The sequence below is a fragment of the Taudactylus pleione genome, unplaced genomic scaffold (genome assembly GCF_031769625.1).
Source record: "Taudactylus pleione unplaced genomic scaffold, aTauple2 ptg000672l, whole genome shotgun sequence".
NCBI lineage: Eukaryota > Metazoa > Chordata > Amphibia > Anura > Myobatrachidae > Taudactylus > Taudactylus pleione.
The window spans coordinates 385,647-408,476 of NW_028285074.1; the positions used below are offsets into that span (position 1 = coordinate 385,647).

Here is a 22,830-nt window from a genome sequence, read left to right on the forward strand (position 1 = left end):
GCAGGCAGCTGCCCACTGACATCAGCAATGATGTCAGTGGGGCCGCCCTCAAACGGCAAGCGTTCTGGCGGAAACACCTCCGTTTGGGCAGGCACGCCCCCTGCCCGCCTCACAAACGGGGCGAACTGTCACTCACCATCGACAGCTCGCCCCGTCTGTTGCGAGACCCCTAGCGACGGAACGTCCGTCGCTAGCTGGGTTTCGCGCATGCGCACAACGGAGCCGGCTCCGTCGTGCGCATGCCCAGTGGGGTAACATCGAGTTGGTTGCGAGCGCTCAGCGCTTGCGACCGACTCTGAATGACCTCCACTGTCCTACTTAAAACAGAGCTAGCTATATGACTGGGAACAAGCTGAGACATATTGTTACATGAACCAGTACTAAGTAGCAACATTTATAACAAGCACTGACTGATACTTCTGTAACAAATATAAGGCCAGTACATTGAGAGAGTGCACACAGTTATAAACATGTTAATGATTAGCACAGTCCGTGTATACTAACAGTCGTATAATATATGCCCATGGAATATGGACAGAATATGATTTGTGCGGAATATTAACAGGCGCATAGCAGTTTTTATAACACATTTCATTACTTTATCACCATTTTCTTATTGTCTTTTCTTTTTATATATTTCGCTAGTTTAATGTACTTATATATATTTACATGCAGATTAATAAAGGTTATATTTTATTTACATGTAGTGTGCCATATGCAGATCCTTTTCCTTTCTATAAATTGACCTATAACTTGCGCTACTGCGAATGCACGCCTTTACCGCGCATCCCTCTCCATTAGCGTCCATGCTGTATGGATCTGACCCTTAAACTCTCCAGTCGACAGAGCCATAGAAAGCCCTACATTGTGCCCCAATACCCTGTGCCACCACCACTTACCATAGGAAGCATACCGCTACACACCACCAGGGCATATGCGCTAATACTAACCAGAACACTACAATGCCCAGCATGCCCTATAAGCTGCAGGCTGTCCCTGGCATCATATCTGCAACCTGTACCTGTGACAAACCCTGTGCCTAATACCACCTGTTTCTACAAGGTTATTAATCTTTCCACCTGGTTAAGTTACTTGTTGTGTGAACTAACCACCATTCGCACATCCACTGTGCATCCAGCCCAGGACCCCAGCAGCCCGCTAATAGGTCCTGAGCCCCAGGTCACTGGTGGTATCACTCTGCTCATAACAGCAACTATATGGAATTAAGACTTTGGGGTTTATATATCAAGCAGTGCAAAACGTGGAAAAGTGGACAAATGGAGAAGTTGCCCATAGCAACCAATCAGCTTTGAAGTAGCATTTATCAAGTACAGTCTTTAAAATAATAGGTAGGAGCTGATTGGTTGCTATAGGCATCTTCTTTACTGGTCCTCTTCTCCATGCTTTTCATTGCTTGATACATAAAACCCTTAGGGCCTGATTCAGAGCCGTTCGCTATTTGTGGTCGTTCGTTCAAAAACAAGGGGTGGCTATTCAAATGATCCATTCGCAAATTGCAGTCTGTTCCCACCTCTAAGTCTGAACGAGCGAGCAAAACATACGCTCGTTTTTTTGATAAAAACGCCCCCTGGCCGCACGCACCATACGTCATGTCCGCTATTTATTAGATTAATCGAGTACATCGTACAGCGTATGAACTGCTCGCTATTCTAGTGGTTGGTGTTTTCAACCGCTATTTTGCGAGCAGTTCTGAGTTAAAAAAAACCAAGTGACGTGGTCAATGACGCTGCTGTATTAATTATGCACACCCTTAAAACACCCGTTTTGACCTTTAAGCACGCCTGCGTTCGGATCTCCACTCCCCGTTTTCAAGCACCTTCCCCTGTTACCACCCACATACGCCTCATTCTGTCACTCAAAATAGCAGGCCCTCGCTATATTGCGTACCAACGATTTTCGGCCGCACTGACTGGTTCGCGCATGCGTACTAAAAACCGTACGCATGCGCAGATGTGCGAACATCACTCGGAACAAGCGTACTGCCGCTAGCGAGTGGCTCTGAATGAGGGCCTTAGTTAGCAAGGAAGTGAGCACCGCTATGACCAGATAGAAAAGGGAATACATTAAAATTAATAACATACTGTAAACGACATATACTGTACAAACAGACACATGCCAGAACTAATTTAAAGATATAAAACAGAAAGCAACACTCAAGGGAGCCCAAAATGCCTGCAGCTATACGGGGCAATTGCTTAAGTTAACTACCCATTAGGCCAACCACAGTGTGGATCTAGGCTTTTATCTCAAAGCCCAGTTGTCATGATTTGTGCACAGAAATTAGGATTTGTTCTACCAGCTAAGATGTGCACTACCAATATTAGTGCACAGAGTATAATGTACTAATGGTTTTCACCAGGGCCCCCGCAAGGTGGTTCAAAGAACACAGGATTGTCTGGCCGTCTAGACGCCATTTCGTGTGTGTGCACAAATTAGCCATTGCGTTCTCCTGCGCAGCATAAAAACTCTCTGCATGTCAAGAGAGCTGTAGTATTTGAGGCAGGTCAGACTTGACTTACACGCTGCGTGATTACCCATTGTGCATCAATGTTACCAATGTTTACCCTGCTGTACCTCGATGGATGGTTATGAGAAGGCAGCAGTGGGCGTCCATATGCTCGACTGTGTATTGGAAGGCGTTAGCATATTTTAGCAACTGTGATCCGTGATAGTATGCCGTTGCGATTATGTTAGAGTAAATCTGTGAATCAGTCCCTTAGTTTGCAATATCCTGTATTTGAAATGTTATTTTCACACAAGAAGATCTGTTAACCTAAGCGCTAATTTTGACAGGAGGGCGAATCTTGGTGTAGCTTCCATGCAGTCATACCAAACACCTATGTTCATCCTTGGTCCTGCTCCACCAGGTGACCTAAAAGAGGAGGTGGGACCCTCAGGCAGTGGGGTCTCCTGTGGGCCAGTCTGACCTTAGCTGATAGAGCGTACACTTACAATATGATCACTTCTGAGACACAATTCATGCTTCCTCTGACAGTGCACTTAGGCATCATTATAGCTTTATTGCAGTGTTGACTTAAAATTAAGCTAAAAAAAAGTGTAAAATAGAGACATACTGTAAATTAGAGACATACTGTAAAATAGAGACATACTGTAAATTAGAGACATACTGTAAAATAGAGACATACAGTAAAATAGAGACATACAGTAAAGTAGAGACATATCGTAAAATAGAGACATATCGTAAAATAGAGACATACTGTAAAAAAGAGATATACGGTAACAGAGTCATACATTAAAAAGAGACCTACTGTAAAATAGAAACACGGTAAAGTAGAGACATATCGTAAAATAGAGACATACAGATAAATACATACATATATATGGTAAAAAAAGAAACAGACAGTAAAATAGAGACATACGGTAAGATAGAGACATATGGTAAAATAGAGGCATACAGCAGTGGCGTCACAAGGGAGGTGCAGGGGGGGTACGGGTCGCACCCGGGTGTCACCCGCCAAGGGGTGACACCAAAGTGCCGACTCCTCCTGCTGCACTGTAGCATTATGTGACACAGTGAGGGAGCCGGCACTGCATACAGTGGTCCACGGAGGTAGTCCGGTACCCCGGGGCTACTAGAACGGGGTCCAGGGCCCCGGACACGCCTCTGCCCACGAGACCACACACCCTTTTTGTCAGTGCCTACCCGCACCAGGTGTCACTGCGGGGAGGGACGCCACTGACATACAGTAAAATAAGACATATGGTAAAATAAAGACATACAGTAAAATAGAGACATCTGATAAAATAGAGACATAAGGTAAAATAGAGACATATGGTACAATAGAGACATACAGTAAGGTAAAATAGAGACATATGGTACAATAGAGACATACAGTAAGGTAAAATAGAGACATAATGGTACAATAGAGACATACAGTAAGGTAAAATAGAGACATATGGTACAATAGAGACATACAGTAAGGTAAAATAGAGACATATGGTACAATAGACATACAGTAAGGTAAAATAGAGACATAATGGTACAATAGAGACATACAGTAAGGTAAAATAGAGACATATGGTACAATAGAGACATACAGTAAGGTAAAATAGAGACATAATGGTAAAACTGTTTCTGTAACACATGAGAAAACTGCTGAGGCTGCGGAGATGTCATGAGACCAGCGATAGGGAAGTGAAGTCACAGGACATAGAATCAGCTTTACTGTAAGAAGGGAAATATAATCTGCTGTGTCCAGTCAATGTGGTCACGTAGTAAGGCTTATACATTTCAAGTTTTAATTAGTTGGCATTTAAACTATTAAGTTAGCCCTGTAACACACCTTACTGTTTGGGTTGTGTGCAATGGTAATACTATCCCGCAGCTTCCTCAGACACTTTAGTTACTATGGCCATTGTAATGTATCAGGGTGTGGAACAAGAGCAAGGCGATCAATCACCAATATATTACCAGATTACCATTACACTTACTTCTGATGATACCCAGTCTTCAGTGCGATAGTAGTAGATCATGGTACAACTTTGGGGCTGATGTTAATTCGCACAGATCTCTGTTCATGGGTGCACATTGAGAGTTTTTGGATACAGCGTGTAGATAGATACTTAGTTGTTTGTGCACCTTTGCGCATGGAGAAGGGAAGGCTGTTTCTGATGGATATCTGGCACCTAGCATGGGGCTGTGGCAGGTGCCAATACTAATGATGGCGGTTACGGTTGCCATTGTAAAATCAGTGGACACTGGGGAGGGATCCGATTGGATGCCTCTCAGAAGATACCCAATAAGAAGCCCATAGGCTTCTACTGGGTAATGTCATCTAAAGATGGCATTACCAACCGGGTCCAAGCTCCGGAATGTATCACATTCAGGAGCTTGGTACATATGGAAATACAGACAAGACTTTGAAAACGAAATACTCAAGAGTTTTGGCCGCATTGTCAGGCTTAGTACATCCTGCCCATATTGAGAACATTACTACTGTCATATAGATATAAGTTGTACTGTGAACAACCAGAAAAGATAAAAAACCTCACCGACAAAACAAGAGATGTGATATTGTACATAAATAGTTAATGTTGGCGCACACAACTTATCTACAATGTGCGTCAGTGCTTGTGTAAAACAATTCTTTATTGATAACAAGTATGTGAAGTTTTAAAACATTATAATACAATTATGTTTTAGCAGTGGCGTAAGTTCATCCCAGATGCCCGGAGGTAAGTTATAATTTTGTGGCCCCCCCCATCACAGCCGCTAACACTGTAATGTAGCACTTTGCATGAGGACAGGCTATAGATAGACAAAGGCAGCAGCTGACGGTCTGACATGGAGCTCTCCACTAGTGTATGGCGGCTTCTCAGGTGCCAGGAAGAGGTGCCATGTATTGTGCAGCCGTGACGGTACACTCCGAGTACATAGTTACAACCCTAAGTGGGTTGAATATATTGTGGACAATGGAGGAGGTGCCCCTTCAATGCTGGAGACTGGCGGCAGGCGCCTCCATTGTCTCCCATAGTTCTGCCCCTGTGTTTTAGCCTTTGCCTTATATGTTATTGGCTTGGAGTCATTTGTCCACCTTATCAGTCTCTACACCGGATTTGACTGTAGTTTCTAATTTCTCAGTTCAGAACCAATTTGATTATATGGCAGTTTCTGGCTGAATGTGCTCTGCCCACGTCACTGCAGACTCTGCGAGGAGTGGAGAGCTCGGAGGTCTGACACCTCTTCCGCACGGGTGTCGCTGCCAGTGGACAGCAAGTTGGGAGAATGCGACCTCCTTGTAGGGACCTGAAGAGGGACCTGCAGAGGGAGGGTGAGTCATTGCTGGGGTGCAGGATGTCTGCAGATCTCTTCTGACCAAGGTGAATCCCTGGATCAAGGCGAGTGGTGGCCACAAAGGGCCAGTCACTGGGCATCTCTCGGTGGGTAAATGAACCAGCAGAGCCACCGTGAGATCGGGGTAGATGGGCTGTTTGCTGGATTGCGGCCTGGGTCACCCCTAGGTGGGGTGTAATTGGGGTATAATAGTGCCACTTGTCTGCTTCCTCTCTGAAATGTACGACCTCTGTGCCCCTATTCCTGTCTGGGGTACTGTGCCTGCTAGCACCAGGCCCAGATCTGGGGTATTGCTCGCTGTCACCCATACTGTACTTCAGCTCCAGCACTGGGTTTGCCTCTCATTATGGATCTGAGGGCCTGATTCAGACCCGCTCGCGAGCACTATTCGCTCAGAAGCGGGTCGATGGTGGCCCAGTGCGCATGCGCACGACGGAGCCGGCTCCATCGCGCGCATGCGCGAGACCCGGATAGCGACGGGGAAGCCGTCGCTCCGGGTCTCGCTACAAAGGGGGTGTGCTGTCGATGTTGAGTGACAGCACGCCCCCTTTGGTGGGCGGGCCAGGGGCGTGTCTGCCCAGAGGCGTTTCCATGGGAACGCCTACCGTCTGGGGCCGGCCCCACTGACATCACAAGTGATGTCAGTGGGAGTGCTTTTGGCTCTGATAGAGCCAAAAGCACTCTTGGGCTTGCGGCAACGAGACCCAGGAGGCATCATACTGGACTTTGAGAAGAACTGATCCCACACCAACGGACCTGGGCAGCTACCGGTAGGTCAGCACCCGTTCTCCTCACCAGTGCGGGACGCCGCAAAGTGGGAGCACCCCTGATCACCTCCAACAGGGCATCCCAGTTCAGAAGTCTGTCGACCATAGGTCCAGCAGGGAAGCAAGCAGTAGTCAGGACCGCATGTCAAGGAGCCCCCTGAAAGGGTTGACCCTACTCCCCACACTGTGGATATGCCCTGTCACCCCAAATCACCAACAACTGGGCAGTGTGTGCTGCCACGAACCATCTAAGAGACATCTATCTTCCAGGAGCACTGTGCCTCCTACTGAGCAACTCTCACCCCCTATGTGCACACACAGATACAAATAAACGTTTTTGTTTCTTCCACCATCCATCCAGCCTCCAGTATTTCTGTTCTACAACAACACATCCACCACAACACACAGCCATCTGCTCCCCCCATTTTTTTCCCTCCTCCCTCTCCCCACCAATACACACACACAACCAAGGAGCGCACGTACCCTCCAATCTTACCATATCTATCCAATAGTAGGATCAGGTACCCCTACTGTACGGTGCAGCACCATCCACACCTGGACACACACACACACACACACACACACACACACACTCCCTCTCCCTCTCCCTCTTCTGTCCTCACACCTTCCCCCCTCCATCATCCAACCCCCTATATCCCACAACACCACCAACATCCCGAGGCGCATCCCAAACCCAGTATTACCAGCATTAATTAGGTTGCCTAACGCACCCTGATGAGATTGCAGTCCGGCCTAGTGGGTGGAAGTTCAGATGATTGCATGTGTCCCTCCTGCAACGCAGGAATTTCAGAACATTCACAGTCCAATGTTCCACTGACCCCACCCACCCAGACTTTCCCATGCAGACATGCAGCGTGGGTTCTCCTGCCCTAGGTATGAGCGGCTCTCTGCACCCACGGCACACGATCTGCATTGTGAGTTCAATCCAAAAGCATACTGGTGGGCTAATTGGATTCTGATAATAAAATTAGCCCTAGTATGTGTCCATATTGTAGGGAATATATCAGGCTTGCCTACCCTCCTGATTTTGCCGGGAGCCTCCCGAAAATCAGGTGCAGCTCCCGGCCCCCCGGAAAGGCAGGCAAGCCTCCCAGCAGCTGCCGATCCCCCCGACACCCTTCCCTCGCGATTAATAGTTAAACCCCCCTGAATCGCGTCATTTTGGCGCCGCCCCTTGCTCCACAATGCCTGTATTATCGGCACTGTGCAGCTGGGGCCAAAATGACGCGATCCTGTGGCCCCGCCCCCTCCATACCCACAAATGCCCGTCACCCGCCTGGTCACTCCCTCTTGTCCCGGCCACGCCCCCCCGTCCTGCCGATCTGGCTGCTCCCTCCCGGAAGGAGCAGCCAGACAGTCGGCAAGTATGGAATATACTGTATAATATGGACTGATGTAACTAACAAAGACTCTTTTTAATATTAGTAATACGGCTTTGGTCTTGGGCCATACTTGCCGACATTCAGCTCCCTCCTTCCGGGAGGGAGCTGAATGCCTGCATTCTGCGGGTGGCGTGGCCGGACTATGATGCCGTTTTGGGGGTGGGGCCAGGGATGTGACCGCACGATCGCGTCATCGTGGCCCCGCCCCCTCTTCACAATGCCAGAAAAAAGGCATTATGAAGCAGGAGGCGGAGCCACGATGACGCGATTCAGTGCGAATCGCGTCATCGGGCATCCCCGCTGCGGGGTTTTTTAGTAGTAGTCCAGCGGGGAGGGTAGGCAAGCCTGTCTTGGGCAATTATTGTCTTTATGTCTGATGACTAAGCACACCCCCTCAATCAGCTGGCCACACCTCTTTAGCTATGCACCGCCTCCCTTCAGTGGGCCCTAACATTGCATTCCCCCTCTGGGTCCTTCATTCCTCAGTCCGACACCGACACATAAATATGCTCTAGAGGAACTGTATGCTACATTACTGGTTTTACTGAAAAACCTGACTGGGCTCTTACAGTGATCTTACTTACGGCTCATTGTTTACCTGCTACCACAGTCACCCAGCACCAGCAAACGTCACTGTCACACCCCTGTGCTCCTCACTTCTGCCGAGTCATGCTGGCTGAGCTCTCATAGCGTTTCCCAACAGTCAGTGTGCTGTACAACTTCTGCAGAGTCATGTGTACTGACCCCTGCCCTGGGAAATGTGAAATGATGAGTGATAAACAGTGTTTTTTTTAAATTTAGTGTTATGCACATAGATTTATATTTATCAACAGTTATTTAGGGTTCACATGAGGGGAGATGTACTAAGCCTTTGAGAGAGACAAAGTACCAACCAATCAGCTCCTAATTGTCACATTACAGACTGTGTTTGAAAAATGACAGTTAGGAGCTGATTGTCTGGTACTTTATTTCTCCTCACTTTATAACTCTCCAAAGCTCAGTACATCTCCTCCATATTCCGCAGCCATTTGGAGAAAATATGTCCGTCATTCACATAAGTCCAGGGCCATCCTAAAGTATAGACACACTGGGCAGCTGCCCAGGGCTCCATGATTCTAGGGGCCTTTGAGCAGAGGTGGGCTGGGTCCTGGGGGTATGTACATGAAGTGTGCGACCGCTCGTTCCATACATAGGGAGGCAGAGAAAGAAGCTCAGCAGTCACTGTGATTACAGGGGTGCACAGCCCCCCTCTCTCAGGAGGACCCAGGGGCATCGGAGTGATTTATTTTGGGGGCAATATAGTTTAATTATGGCGGGTCCCCTCTCCCTTCCTCCCCCTCTTCCTCTATCCCTCCCACCCTCCATTGCAGCAGGAGGCAGGGACTGTGTATTTTAGCAATAGTAGGCTGCAGAGCCTCTGCACTCCGGGAGGAGGTGTAATGTGCAATCTTCTCTGTACATTGCAGGGGCTGTGCAGCCTTTTGCTAAAGTGCACAGTCCCTGACCGTCCAAGGCCGCTGCTGTTCCGTCCGTGGCTGCCGCTCTCTCTAATGTTTTTTTAAACATTGATTTTGTCGAAAGTACCAATTATCTAAAGGTTTAATTTTATTGACCGCTTACAATTTTTGTTCCGTGATTGGGTGGGTAAGGGGCCAGGGCTACAATGCTGTTAAGACGGCCCTGCATAACTCCCTGTTACAATCTTTAATCCCTATCACGTGGATACACACACATTCATTTTTTTGGCAGAAATTTATAGATCTAACAGTGTGTTTTTGGAGTATGGGAGGAAGCTGGAGCATCCGGAGGAAGCCCACGCCAACACGAAGAACATACAAACTCTGCTACGTGTTTAGGGGGGCTGACAGGGAGGGGGGAGGTGAAGGGTTATGGATCACTCAGGATTCTGTAGGGGCCTGGGAGGGAGAAGGGAGTGGGAGGGGAGGGGGGATAGGAGAGGGGGGGGAGAGGAGATTGAACTGATTTTGATATTACCAAACTGGTAAACACCTTTACTAGGCCGAGGGCAGCCATATTGACATTGTGGGTTTTTACTATTACTACTCTTTATTTATATAGCCCCACATACAGGGAAATTACAATAAAGCACACAAATAATACAATAAGTTTAAAAGGACAGTACATGGTGGGAGAAAATAAACTGTGAGACTCCTGTACAACTGAGTGACAAGTAATAACCACAGCAGTCAGAGATCCAGTGCCCTGGAAGGACAGACAGACAGGACCAGTGCTGCAGAGTGCATGTGGGATGGGGTCCTATACTTGTGAGGGCCTATAGTATTGCTTGGTGATGCTATTAGTAAGTTACCTGATAAGGTGCAATCTCGTGAACATTTATGACACGTAGGAACGTATTGTGGAGACAATGGGCGATGGTAACATCGGTATGCATAACGCTCTCTCGGTAAAAACGGCTCTTTGCGATGGAGGGACTTCCGGGTCTATGACCCAGAAGCCCCTCCGGCGTCCTTCTGCGCATGCACAGAAGGAAGCGCCTGCCGCACGGGATGCTGGGAGGGATATGATTGGCTCCCTCTCTCAGCACTCTGTGGAAAGAAGCCCATAGGCATCTATGGGTAACACCATCAGGAAGATAGCATTACCCACCGGAACCAAGCCACGGAGTGCATCGCATTCTGGGGCTTGGTGCATATGAGAAATGCGGTCAAACCCGTATTTTCAGGGTTTGACCGCATTTCTTACCTTGCTGCATCCCGCCCAATGTGATGTTGCTTTTAGTAACCATTCAGATGTTTGCTTTCATATTTTAAAGCTATAGTAAAAATTGACAGCTGGGATATGATTGGTTGCAGTTGGCAGCGCATTCCTTGTTGGAACAATTCTCATAAATTTACCCCGATCTGTGCAGACTGGTAACACAGCGTACAGTACGTACACTGCATTAAAGCTAATCCCCACATCGGTACAATGTATTAATACAAAACATTACAGGAAAACCAAGAACAAGGAGAGACGGGTACAGAGTGGGTGGAAGGGTGGCTAGCTGTAGCTAGTGGTTGCAGGCAGCGCTGAGTCTCAGGAAGGGGGAGACAATAGCTGTCAATGATCCTGTACCCAATGTATGGACCAACAAACAGAATGGGAGAGGGGAAGGAGATAGAAGACAAGGAGCACTGGTGGCTGGATAGTGCTACAGGGAGAGCACGAGGGCTCCTTCTGGGAGCATAAATGGAGTGATCTGTTGGGTGGTGTCCAGGGAAGGAGTCAAGGTGGAACGTTGGACGGAGTGAGCAATGAGATGAGAGGGGGGGTGGTAGGCTGTAGTAAAAAGTTATGTTTTAAGGGTACGTTTAAAGCTGGGGAGACTGGTAGTGAGTCTGACTAGGAGAGGGAGTGAGTTCCAGAGAAAGGGGCAGCTGAGGGAAAACTATTGGAGGAAGCGTGAGAGGAAGTGACTCGACATGAGGTGGCATTGATCAGACAGTATGGGAGCCTGGACAAAGATGAGGTTGGAGACGCAGGAGCGATTAAGGGCTTTAAATGTGAGGATGAGATGCAGAGTTTAAACAGGACTCTATTGCCTTGCGAGCCAGTGGAGCAGGCAGCAGAGGAGGGAGATAGGTGTCTCTTTCCTGGATTAAATGTATTGTTTAGAAAGGAGGGGGATTTAACCCCCTATTGTACCTCAGCACACTGAATAATACCTGCAACAATATATGAAGACTATATGGTCATAGAAATTCAGAGATATTAGTTGCATGCATTTGCAAACACATGGGAGGCTGCTGGGCCACGTCACGGCTTCTCTGTTACCAGCAGTCCCTAACACTAAGGGGTTCACGTCCGGGGCGCAGTGCACCCCAAAAAACGTCCAGCCCAGGACCCCCCCAGGGCATCACACGAAAATGGAAAAAGAGTGACAGTGCAGTGCAAAGTATAGCTGTGTGTGAGTAATCATTAAGTGTGGAATGAGAGGTTAAAATATATGTGAAAAAATACATGAATAATAAACAAACATAAAAGGTGATGTGAAAAGCAACTATGTGTATTAAGTGGTGATGCCCTGAGGAGGCCCAGCCAGACCAGTCCCAGGGGCCCTACGCCCAAACGTTCAACCCAAATGTAAAATACTGCTAGATTGATTGAGCAGCTGCCATTTTTGTTTGTTTGTTATGAGTTGCATGAAGGAGCCAGCATTAGTAGGGCATGCTGGTTCTAGTAGTGCTAGTTGGAGTTCCCAGGGGTGACTCCCAGGTAAGCTGGCTCTCAATTTGGATGCATTTATGTATGTGCCTTTATCATGAGGCCTTACATTTGACAAAATTATATATGTGCCTTTATCATGAGGCCTTATAATTGGGATATTTTACATTTGGGGTGAGCGTTTGGGCGTAGGGCCCCCAGGACTGGTCTGGCTGGGCCTCCTCAGGGCATCACCACTTAATACACATAGTTGCTTTTCACATCACCTTTTATGTTTGTTTATTATTCATGTATTTTTTCACATATATTTTAACCTCTCATTCCACACTTAATGATTACTCACACACAGCTATACTTTGCACTGCACTGTCACTCTTTTTCCATTTTCGTGTGATGCCCTGGGGGGGTCCTGGGCTGGACGTTTTTTGGGGTGCACTGCGCCCCGGACGTGAACCCCTTAGTGTTAGGGACTGCTGGTAACAGAGAAGCCGTGACGTGGCCCAGCAGCCTCCCATGTGTTTGCAAATGCATGCAACTAATATCTCTGAATTTCTATGACCATATAGTCTTCATATATTGTTAAAGGTATTATTCAGTGTGCTGAGGTACAATAGGGGGTTAAATCCCCCTCCTTTCTCTACTTAGTATGACCCCTCCCTTTCATGCACCTGATTAGTACTGCTAGATTGATTGAGCAGCTGCCATTTTTGTTTGTTTTAAATGCATTGTTTCAAGTTATTACTAAAAGTAAAGGGGCCCATTCATCTGCGACGGTTTGCCGCAATTCCCCAATCTCATGACGCCTGGGTTGGGGGATCGGGGAAGTCCAACGGATTTGCTGCTCCGGACCAAAAAATGAGTCGAGTATTTTTAACATGCAGAATTTCCCCGATGGATCACCGATCATTGATGCCCATTTATCGGCGGATCAGGGAATTGCGGCACTAATGTATGACCGCATGAGGGTAATGTGTGGCCCATGCAGCCCCTGAAGTGTATCAGTTTAATTCAAGGATGTAGGCAACGAGTTCTCTTCGTTGTATACAGAAGATTATAATAAACTCACTCAACGTTAGTGAGATCTACCGGATATTACAGCACTGTGACATAGACATATTGCTTACCCCCACAAAGTGTCAGTGAAGTAAAGGTTGGAGAGCCATATTGGAGTATATTGAGGCATGCGGGGTCTTGAGGTCTATTGGCTTAATTTAATAATGAGTTTAAGGGTAACGCTGACCTTTCTGAATGTTAGAAGACCACCGATGCAGCCCGTGAAGTGTATCAAGCAGCCCCTCACTGGTCTATGCACTTTAATATTCTGAACACAAACCAATAACACAGTTTAGGGGTCAATCCTATTCCATGCGATGTTCTCACGAGTGTGAGTCATCGCGAATGCGGCCAGGCTTGACGGCAGCCCGGATTCGCTTAAAAGTGCTCGCAGCCCCGTAGGGCTCTGAGCAAAATGAAGCGAATTCAGGATCAGAGCGGGCCGCGAAGGGATGCAAGGTGCCGGTCCATTGCCGGCGTTTTAATGCCGTTGCAACGGCAACCCGCACCCTTTGCATGGAATAGGATGGACCCCTTAATCTGCATATATCACAGATGGGAAAGCCTCACATTGGGCCTGATTCAGCGTAGTATGCAAACCCAATGGTTTGCGTAATACTCCGATATTAGAGCGGCGCATGTGCAGCATCTGTACAGCGCGTGCGCCAGTCTTCTACTGCGAGATCTCTCGCAGTTCCCCATTTGAATGCGGGGAGTGCGCAGAGACGGCCTGCGTTTCGGAAAATGGGGACGCGACACCCCCCATTTTCTGGAAGTGCCTAGGCCATTGGTTCCAAACTTTTTCGAATCACGGCGCCCTAGAGTATCAGCATTTTTTCCATGGCACCCCTGAAGTAAAAGTTTCTTATTGAGAAATTTAGCAAAACTGAAATGAAGTAAATTGTGCTTATATGTCCCCCTTAGGGTCAGTCACATGGTGGGTGACAGGGCTGCGCTTCTTTTTGTCCACAAATGTTTTGATTGGCAGCAGCCAGCACTGGTTTTTCCTGTCACACCGACTAAAAATTATTTTATTTGTACTGGACCACCACCAACCCGAGGCACCCCTGCAAGTGCCGTCCTGTGAATCAGGCCCATAAATAAACACAGGATCTTCCATTAGCTGTGATGCTGAATCTTTACTTCCACTTCTGTCAGAGTGCACTGTTACAGCAATTCATTTTTTTTGCATATAACTTATCGTTGCCCATCTCCAATTCTAAGCTCCCAGTATATAGTTATATAGCTATAGCCATACACTTGTGTGTGTTCTTTTTAAGTGTGTTACATCTCTACCATTGTAATTACACAGTGCCCGAATGTGTGAGTCAGCAGATTATCCCCATAGGAGAACAGTAAAGGGAGCCTTCACCATGTGTCTGGCTGTGGTGATGGGTGTATACTGGTGTATACTGGTGGATGATGTCAGTGTGGGAGGAGATTCCTAGGCTGGCTATAAATACTGAGCTCCTTGCTCCTGCTGTAGTCACACATCTCTAGCTCTGAGCTGAGTTCTTGCTTCAACAGTGATTGAACGGAACCCTCTCAGAGTCTCCTCTCTGTACTAAGGAAATCTCTCCTATTCACTTACTACTTTCTTTGTGACTTGTACGCCACGAAAACCACCAAACACCGCAATGGAGTCCCAGGTGCGCCAGAACTTCCACCGCGACTGCGAAGCTGCCATCAACCGTATGGTGAACCTGGAGCTGTATGCATCCTACACCTACCTGTCCATGGTGAGTACCCCATATATAACCTGTCATGGTGAGTAACCCATATATATACACCTACCTGTCCATGGTGAGTACCCCTTATATTATATATACACCTAGTTGTCCATGGTGACTACACCATACACATACGTAACTCTACCTGGTGAATACCCCATATACATACACCTTCCTCTCCATGGTAAGTACCCCGTACACTTACACCTTCCTCTTCCTGATGAGTACTACATAGATATACACCTACCTCTCCCTGGTGAGTGCCCCATGCACGTACACCTACCTCTACATGGTGATTGCTCCATATACACGTAACTCTACATGGTGAGTACCCCATATACATACATCTACCTCGGCCTGGTGAGTGCCCCATACACATACACCTTCCTCTCCTTGGTGAGTACGCCATACACATACACGCACCTACCTCTCCATGGTGAGTACCCTATATACATACACTTGCCTCTCCATGGTGAGTACCCTATATACATACACCTGACTCTCCTATACACACACTACAGATATCATATGGTGACTTTTACTATCACCCCCTCCCCTCCTTTTTTTTATTTTGGGTCACTTTGAGGTTAGAAGTAGGCAACATGTGTTTTTATAGCTGTTGTGGAACTGCAAGTCTCAGCATGCGCCTGTATTTCCATAGCCGAGGACTCTATACACGCCCTGTTGCATAGTGCAGTGTACACATGTTATCTCTATTCCCTGGGAGGAGAGAAAGCTGTTTTCCACTAAATGTTCCCGCACCGGGACATAGAGGGGGAGGGAAGGGAAAGCCTCACCCCCATAGTGTCACCTGTTCCTGCTGTGGGGATAGGATGGACTGGTCTCCCATTTAATATATGATGAAATATATTGTATCTTCTATTTGTACAATACTAGGCCAGGCATCTGCAATCTTTTACATGTAATTTCCTGAAGTTATTCACATTTATGCTCTTTATGCCCCCTGACATGGCCTCCAATTCTAGCACCTGTGCAGCACTGACCTTATTAATGGCCTCCAATTCTAGCACCTGTGCAGCACTGACCTTATTAATGGCCTCCAATTCTAGCACCTGTGCAGCACTGACCTTATTAATGGCCTCCAATTCTAGCACCTGTGCAGCACTGACCTTATTAATGGCCTCCAATTCTAGCACCTGTGCAGCACTGACCTTATTAATGGCCTCCAATTCTAGCACCTGTGCAGCACTGACCTTATTGTTACTCTGCCGGTATTAGAAGTAAATCCAAAACGTGCTCATCCAGACGAGTAAGTTCTTGTGATACAGTGAGAACCTGACACGGAGTAACCCTTGCAGTATACATGTATGGTACAGTAGTGTCACTTAGGGGCACATTCAAGTAGCCATGTGGGTAAAGCTCCAGGTGTAATGCCAGTTATTCAAATATTATGCATTTTCCAATGTGGTAAACCTGCGGCTAACGTGAGTTAACCCATAGATTCCGCTTTAATTGCCCAGAATGTATGGGTTACCCAGTACATTTAAGTAGGGTCTGCGTGGAAAAAAATCCATGTTAAGTGCACCCTCTGGGGCTTAACATATGCAGCAGACTCCCGATTTTTCAGGTAACCCCCCCCCCCCCCCCGCACCCCTGGAATGACCTAATGACGGGATTCTATGAGAATCGCGTCATTTTGGCCCCACCCTTTTAAATATGTGCCGTTCGCATCAAATTGCCGCGAGGGGGCGGGCTTAATGATGCAACTCGTCCGTCCCCACCCCCAACACCTCCCACCTGCTTCTCCTCCCCGGGCTTCTCCTGGGGAGGAAAACTCCAATGTCGGCAAGTATGATATGCAGGGTATCGGCACTCAATTTAATACCTCAGGGCAGAGCAATTAACCTTGCTGCTAACTGAATCTGCCCCTTAGTGTAGCAATGTGGGTAGCAGGGGCTGCATTAATATACTTAGGGGGCAAATAGTGATGCTTCAAGTGCAAAGAGAATCCCAAACTCGGCCCTCAAGGCACCTTAACAGTCCATGTTTTAAGGATATCCATGCTTGAGCACATGTAACTTATTGCCTGATTCAGCAAGGAACGGAGTTACTAATACGCACACAATCGGTTGATTGTTGCATACTGTGCAATGGTATGCATCGCAGTGCACGAACTAGCAATTGCGATCAGAACTGCGATTGCAGAGGCTAAGCAGACCCAGAGCAAAGGGATTGACAGGAAGTGCCGTTTGTGGGCGGTGAGGGGGGAGTGGTCGGGCGAACGCAGGTGTGCCAGTGCGTTGCAACGCCGTTGCAGGGACGTGCATAAATTATCCACTGTGTGGCCATAAGCAGCCATAGCACTGATAGCGTGGCTGGTGGCAATTTCTGAGTAAGGTCAGAGCTTGTGCAAGTGTGCGTATGGGTCCGATGTTACTCAATGTTACTTATTGTCTCGCTATATTGCCCTAGTATACGGATGTGAGTAAGGGGAAGAGGGTGTCTTTATGTCTGCCTGCGATCACAATGTAAATGCAAACATTTACATATCCCCGCTGATATTAGCAGCTGCGTGCGTATAAGCAGAATTGCGATCCGTAGTGAATCAAGCCCTTAATTCAATGTAACCATCTGCGCTCAACCATGGATATCCTTAAAACCTGGACTGTTAGGGTGCCTTGAGGACCAGTTTGGGAGCCACTGTCCTAGTGAACTGATAGGCTGAGTAACCCCGCACATTATCTGCGCCTACTGTGTGCATGGCTTGTGCAGCCCGAGACTTTGAAATGTAATTGTACGATAAAACCTCCCTAGTTTGGGCAGCTGTTGCAGAACACTAAACGGGGACACTGAATAACTCAAAATACATTATTTATTACTCTGTAACATGACATTTTATCTTAACAAAGCCATCAGCTTCTGCCTACAAACGTTACATTTTAAATCCATCTTCTCTCCCCATTCAGTCCTTCTACTTTGACCGAGATGACGTGGCCCTTCATCATGTAGCCGAGTCCTTTAAGGAGCGGAGCCACGAGGAGAGAGAACACGCTGAGAAGTTTCTCAAATATCAGAACAAGCGCGGAGGGCGTATTGTGCTGCAGGACGTCAAGGTGAGCACAGCCAGCTTCCTGGCCTTCAGATCTGGTTTGAGCGATGAGAACACTGTGCAGATGGTCATTAGAGTAACACTGTGTCCTGGCCTAAGTGGGGCTTTGTTTGTAATAAATGAAGACTAATTACTATTTAAATACACTGAACTGCAACTCTGGTACTTGATGTCCACCTGACACCCTCCCACCGTGGAACATCACTTTACATGAGTGGCCCAATCTGCAGAACTGACCGGCCAGTCTGTGGTGACGGTAGATTCTGTTCCCAACCTGCTGCTGATCCATCTTCTGTTTCCACTAGTCTTACAGCAAACACAAGAGGGCACTTACCTAGTTATATCTTTCCCAACTAATAATATAGGTCCAAATTTTCTCTATTCCTCTTCTAAATTTGTTCTGTTGAAGGTCTTCATGGTAGTCTGGATCATACTAAAATGTTAATTCTAGGTTTGTTCTTGAAAAACCAGAGATACATTTTATACTGCACTACTTTCCATACACTAATATAATGATCTTCAGCTGAATGACACAATGGCCAATGCCCATCCTATAGGTGCCCTACCACCACACCCAATTCTGCACTTCGTAGCCGCCCCGGTACAGGATCACTTCTAACGCCTCCTGATCTTTCTCTGTCTAGAAACCAGAACGTGACGAGTGGGCCAACACCCTGGAGGCCATGCAGGCTGCTCTGCAGCTGGAGAAGACTGTGAACCAGGCCCTCCTGGATCTGCACAAGGTGGCGTCCGACAAGGTTGACCCTCATGTAAGTATCTACTAGGTGACCTTTAACTTACATAGCATGCATACATACTAGCAACTGCTCCGATCTGACTTCATAAATGCTACATTATACACTGTTAGGGTTTGTACCACTGCTGGGGTTACCTGCTGATATAGAAGCACATCAACTACAAATAGTTCCAGTACATGGACCTGTTCTTTATCGTTGTTGTGATACAAAACTTTGTCCATAGCTCACAAAATAACACTCCTAGGGGCAGATTTACTAAAGCTTCTAAAACAGACACGTGGAGGCGTTCCCCATAGCAACCAATTAGATTCTGCCTATCATTTTCTAGAATGCAATAGAGAAATGAGAGCTAAGATCTGATTGGTTTCTATGGACAACACCACCACTTTTAATTTTTAGAAACTTTAGTAAATCTACCCTCCGAGAATTTTGTATTTGCACTGTAGGACCTGCCCTCTTTATAGTGGGATGTGATGGGTGGTAGCTTGTGTGGGGATCTGTAGCACGTATATAATGGATACGTCTCCTTTTCTAGCTCTGTGACTTCTTGGAGTCGGAGTACCTGGAGGAACAGGTGAAGGATATAAAGAAGCTTGGAGACTACATCACCAACCTGAAGCGCCTTGGGGTGCCCCAGAACGGCATGGGCGAGTACCTGTTTGACAAGCACACCTTGGGAGAGAGCAGCTAAGATGTCTCCCTCCTGAGGGAACGCAACCAGTCTACTCTGCATCTATAATTCATGATTCCCCACCTCACCCTCGGGGCCTATTCCTCAGGGGTAATATGTTCTAAACCTTGTGTGACCTTACTAGTAAAGCAGCAGTGACTGTGCTTGTCAGCAAGCTTCCAATAAAGTTTGTTTCTGTATGTGACGTCTCTTGCCTTAATGTTACAGCTCATGGGTCTGATGCAGGGAGAGCTGCAAATGTGGCTGCACTACTGCCCAGTATTAGTCTCTACAATGCAAAGCTAACGACAAGGTGCCTGTCACAGTAACATCAGTCAAGGGGAGTGGTCTTGGCTGCTTTAAGGAAATGACAAGGAAGATCCTTTGCTTTCTAATGTCTAGAGAACTATATTTTTTTAATATGAAGGGTGATCTAAATGAATAAAGGCAATTTTATTTATTAATAGTATCTTATATAGCGCAGCAAATTCCGTCGCGCTTTACAATTTGAATCAACATTAGCATTATACTGAGTTCTAAAAGACATACATACATAAGGGTAAGAGGGCCCTGCTCGCAAGCTTACAATCTATATGGAAATAGGTGTTGATACACAAGGAGAGGTGCTACATATTGCAAATTGGTCCAGCCCGATTGCAGATGTTCTTGGTGGGCTGTATAATCCAATCAGACTGGAAAGTTGGCCTAGGGTTAGAAGGATGTTAAATTGAAGAAAGAGAAGATGTGATAGGTGTTTACTATAAGAAGAGAGTTAGATAGGGAGCTAAAAAAAGGTTAGGTGGGCGGTTCTGGAATCTGATAGGCTTGTCTGAAGAGGTGAGTTTTCAGAGAACGCTTGAATGTTTGGAAACTAGTGGAAAGTCTTATTGTGCATGGGAGGGCATTCCACAGGGTGGGTGCAGCCCGAAAAAAGTCCTGTAACCGTGCATGGAAACAAGTAATGCGCGGGGATGAGAGACGCAGAGCAGAGATGGAATATATTTTGAGATAAGTGAAGAGATGTATCTTGGTTTGGTTAATAGCTTTATGTGTGAGTAAGTATTTTAAATTGAATACGGTAGAAGACCGGCAGCCAATGGAGGGACTGACAGAGTGGATCAGCAGACACTGAACGTTAGCGAGAAAGATCAACCTCGCAGCTGCATTAAAAATGGATTGTAGTGGGGAGAGCCTGTTTTTGGGAAGACCAATAAGGAGACTATTGCAATAGTCAATGCGGGAAATAATGAGTGCATGGATTAGAGTTTTGCAGTGTCTTGCGTAAAATATGGTCGAATTTTGGCTATGTTTTTTTTAGATGTATGTAACAGGATTTAGAGACAGATTGAATGTGGGGAATAAAAGACAGTTCAGAGTCAAGGATGACACCTAGGCAGCGAGCTTGTGAGGTGGGGTTGATTGTTGAGTTGTCAACAGTAATAGAGATATCAGGTTGGTAACTACTATTGGCCGGTGGAAATCCAATTAATTCTGTTTTTGATATATTAAGTCTGAGGTGGCAAGATGACATCCAAGATGAGATGGCAGAGAGACATTCAGTGACACGGACCAATACAGATGGTGATAAATCTGTGGAGGATGGGTAAATTTGAGTATCGTCCACGTACAGATGATACTGAAAACCAAAAGAGCTGATTAGTTTGCCAAGAGAGGTGGTATAGATTGAGAAAAGCAGAGGACCTAATACTGAACCTTGTGGTACTCCAACTGATAGAGGTAGCGAAGTGGAGGTAGAATCAGAAAAGCGAACAGTGAAAGAGCGATTAGATAGGTAGGATGAGATCCAAGAAAGGGCTGTGTCTTGAAGACCTAGGGATTGCAGTGTTTGTATGAGAAGAGAGTGGTCAAGTGTCAAAGGCAGCAGAGAGATCTAGAAGAATTAGAAGTGAATAATGGCCTTTAGCCTTGGCAGTGACCAGATCATTTACTACCTTAGTCAGTGCCTCCTTTCTGATCTTACGGTTACCATCAAGTACACTAGACTCTAGAGCGCTTTCAATAGCTTTGATAATGTCTGCATGATTAAAGTATATCTATTTACTAAGCCTTGGAGTTAAAGTGAACGGAGATAAGGTATCAGCCAATCAGCTCCTAACTGCCATGTCACAGGCTGTTTCAAAAATGACAGTTAGGAGCTGGTTGGCTGGAACCTTATCTCCGACCACTTTATCTCCATCCAAGGCTTAGTAAATAGACTTCTTAATCACGGTCTAAAGGTGCGTACACACGTAATTATTTTTTTGGACAATTTGTCCTTAACGACGTCGTTATCGTTAAGTCGTTCAAAAAAATCGTCCAGTTTCAGGGGCAAAACGACGAACGATAACTGCCAATGCGCGCTCCCGTTTGTAGTTGGTAGTTATCGTTCATCGCCCATTCTGACTGTCCTACATGACGATTTCAGCTAAGCACAGCCATCATCGTTGATGAAATCGTTGTGCAAATCGTTCATTTCATTAAATAAATTCGTTCAAATTTTCAAGGGAAAATCTGAAGGGAAATCGTTAACTACACAAATCGTTACGTGTGTACGCACCCTAAGAGAGAGAGTAAAGGCAGTCTCCCCTGCTCAACAGAATTCGGATTGTGAAAGCATGTTGCTGTCTAGTGAGGCTGCTTCAGTAAGATGAGCAGTGGGACAGCACTACTTATTCTCCCTGGATATCTCCTGTCAATTTAGGCAGTGACGGACATCACATCAGCTGAATCAGCAGCGTTATGAGGGGTGGATCAAGCCTCCCACCTCCAGCTCTGCCTGAGTGCCTCATGGAGACCTCTCTCTCTGTTTCACTTGATAGTTGCCGGCTGTTCCAGATCTCCACCTAGTCCGAGGCGCCTCACTCCCCGGCCAGGTCCTCACTGGTCTCTGCGCTGCCCCACCAATCGCTGCACCCACTGCTCCAGCAGTCAGTTCAATGTCCATACATTAAGGGGTCTATGTACTATTCATACACATACTTCGTAGTTAAAGCACTAGCAGGCGAAGCAGGAGGCGGCTACCGCAATGTGTACTTAGACAGCCGCTGCCGAAGAGGGTGAACGTTAAGTTCACCCCTCAGCAGTGTCTTCACTGTAACTTTCCACCTCCTGTAGGATGTCTGCGCATGCTCCCCGCTAGCCATTAGCTGCGTGACCTGTCAGCCTCACAGCCACCTGGGAGCGGTGACGTTGGGCGGACTCCCTAAGCCGCAAATCCTCTCCCTGGTCGTGTGACTGAGGAGGAAGATAACGGCAGCAAGGGGACATGATGCTAGCGCAGGAGAAGACTCTAGTCTGTAACCTACAGGTTAGCAACATATGAAACACACAGGGGTCTATTTACTAAGCAGTGTTAGGA

At 46.8% G+C, this 22,830-nt stretch overlaps 1 protein-coding gene across 2 annotated transcripts; it reads left to right on the forward strand.

Moving 5' to 3' along the window:
* Positions 1 to 14,717: 14,717 nt before the first annotated feature.
* Positions 14,718 to 19,672, forward strand: LOC148478171 (ferritin heavy chain B-like). 2 transcript variants are annotated; one of them, XM_088455838.1, is made up of 4 exons: positions 14,718 to 14,983; positions 17,902 to 18,048; positions 18,689 to 18,814; positions 19,338 to 19,672. In XM_088455838.1, the coding sequence occupies exons 1-4, from the start codon at positions 14,882 to 14,884 to the stop codon at positions 19,491 to 19,493; spliced, it is 531 nt and encodes a 176-aa protein (XP_088311964.1). In that variant the 5' UTR covers positions 14,718 to 14,881; the 3' UTR covers positions 19,494 to 19,672. The 2 variants fall into 2 exon arrangements, with proteins under 2 accessions (XP_088311964.1, XP_088311965.1); XM_088455839.1 differs by having other exon boundaries at positions 14,964 to 15,047.
* Positions 19,673 to 22,830: the final 3,158 nt, after the last annotated feature.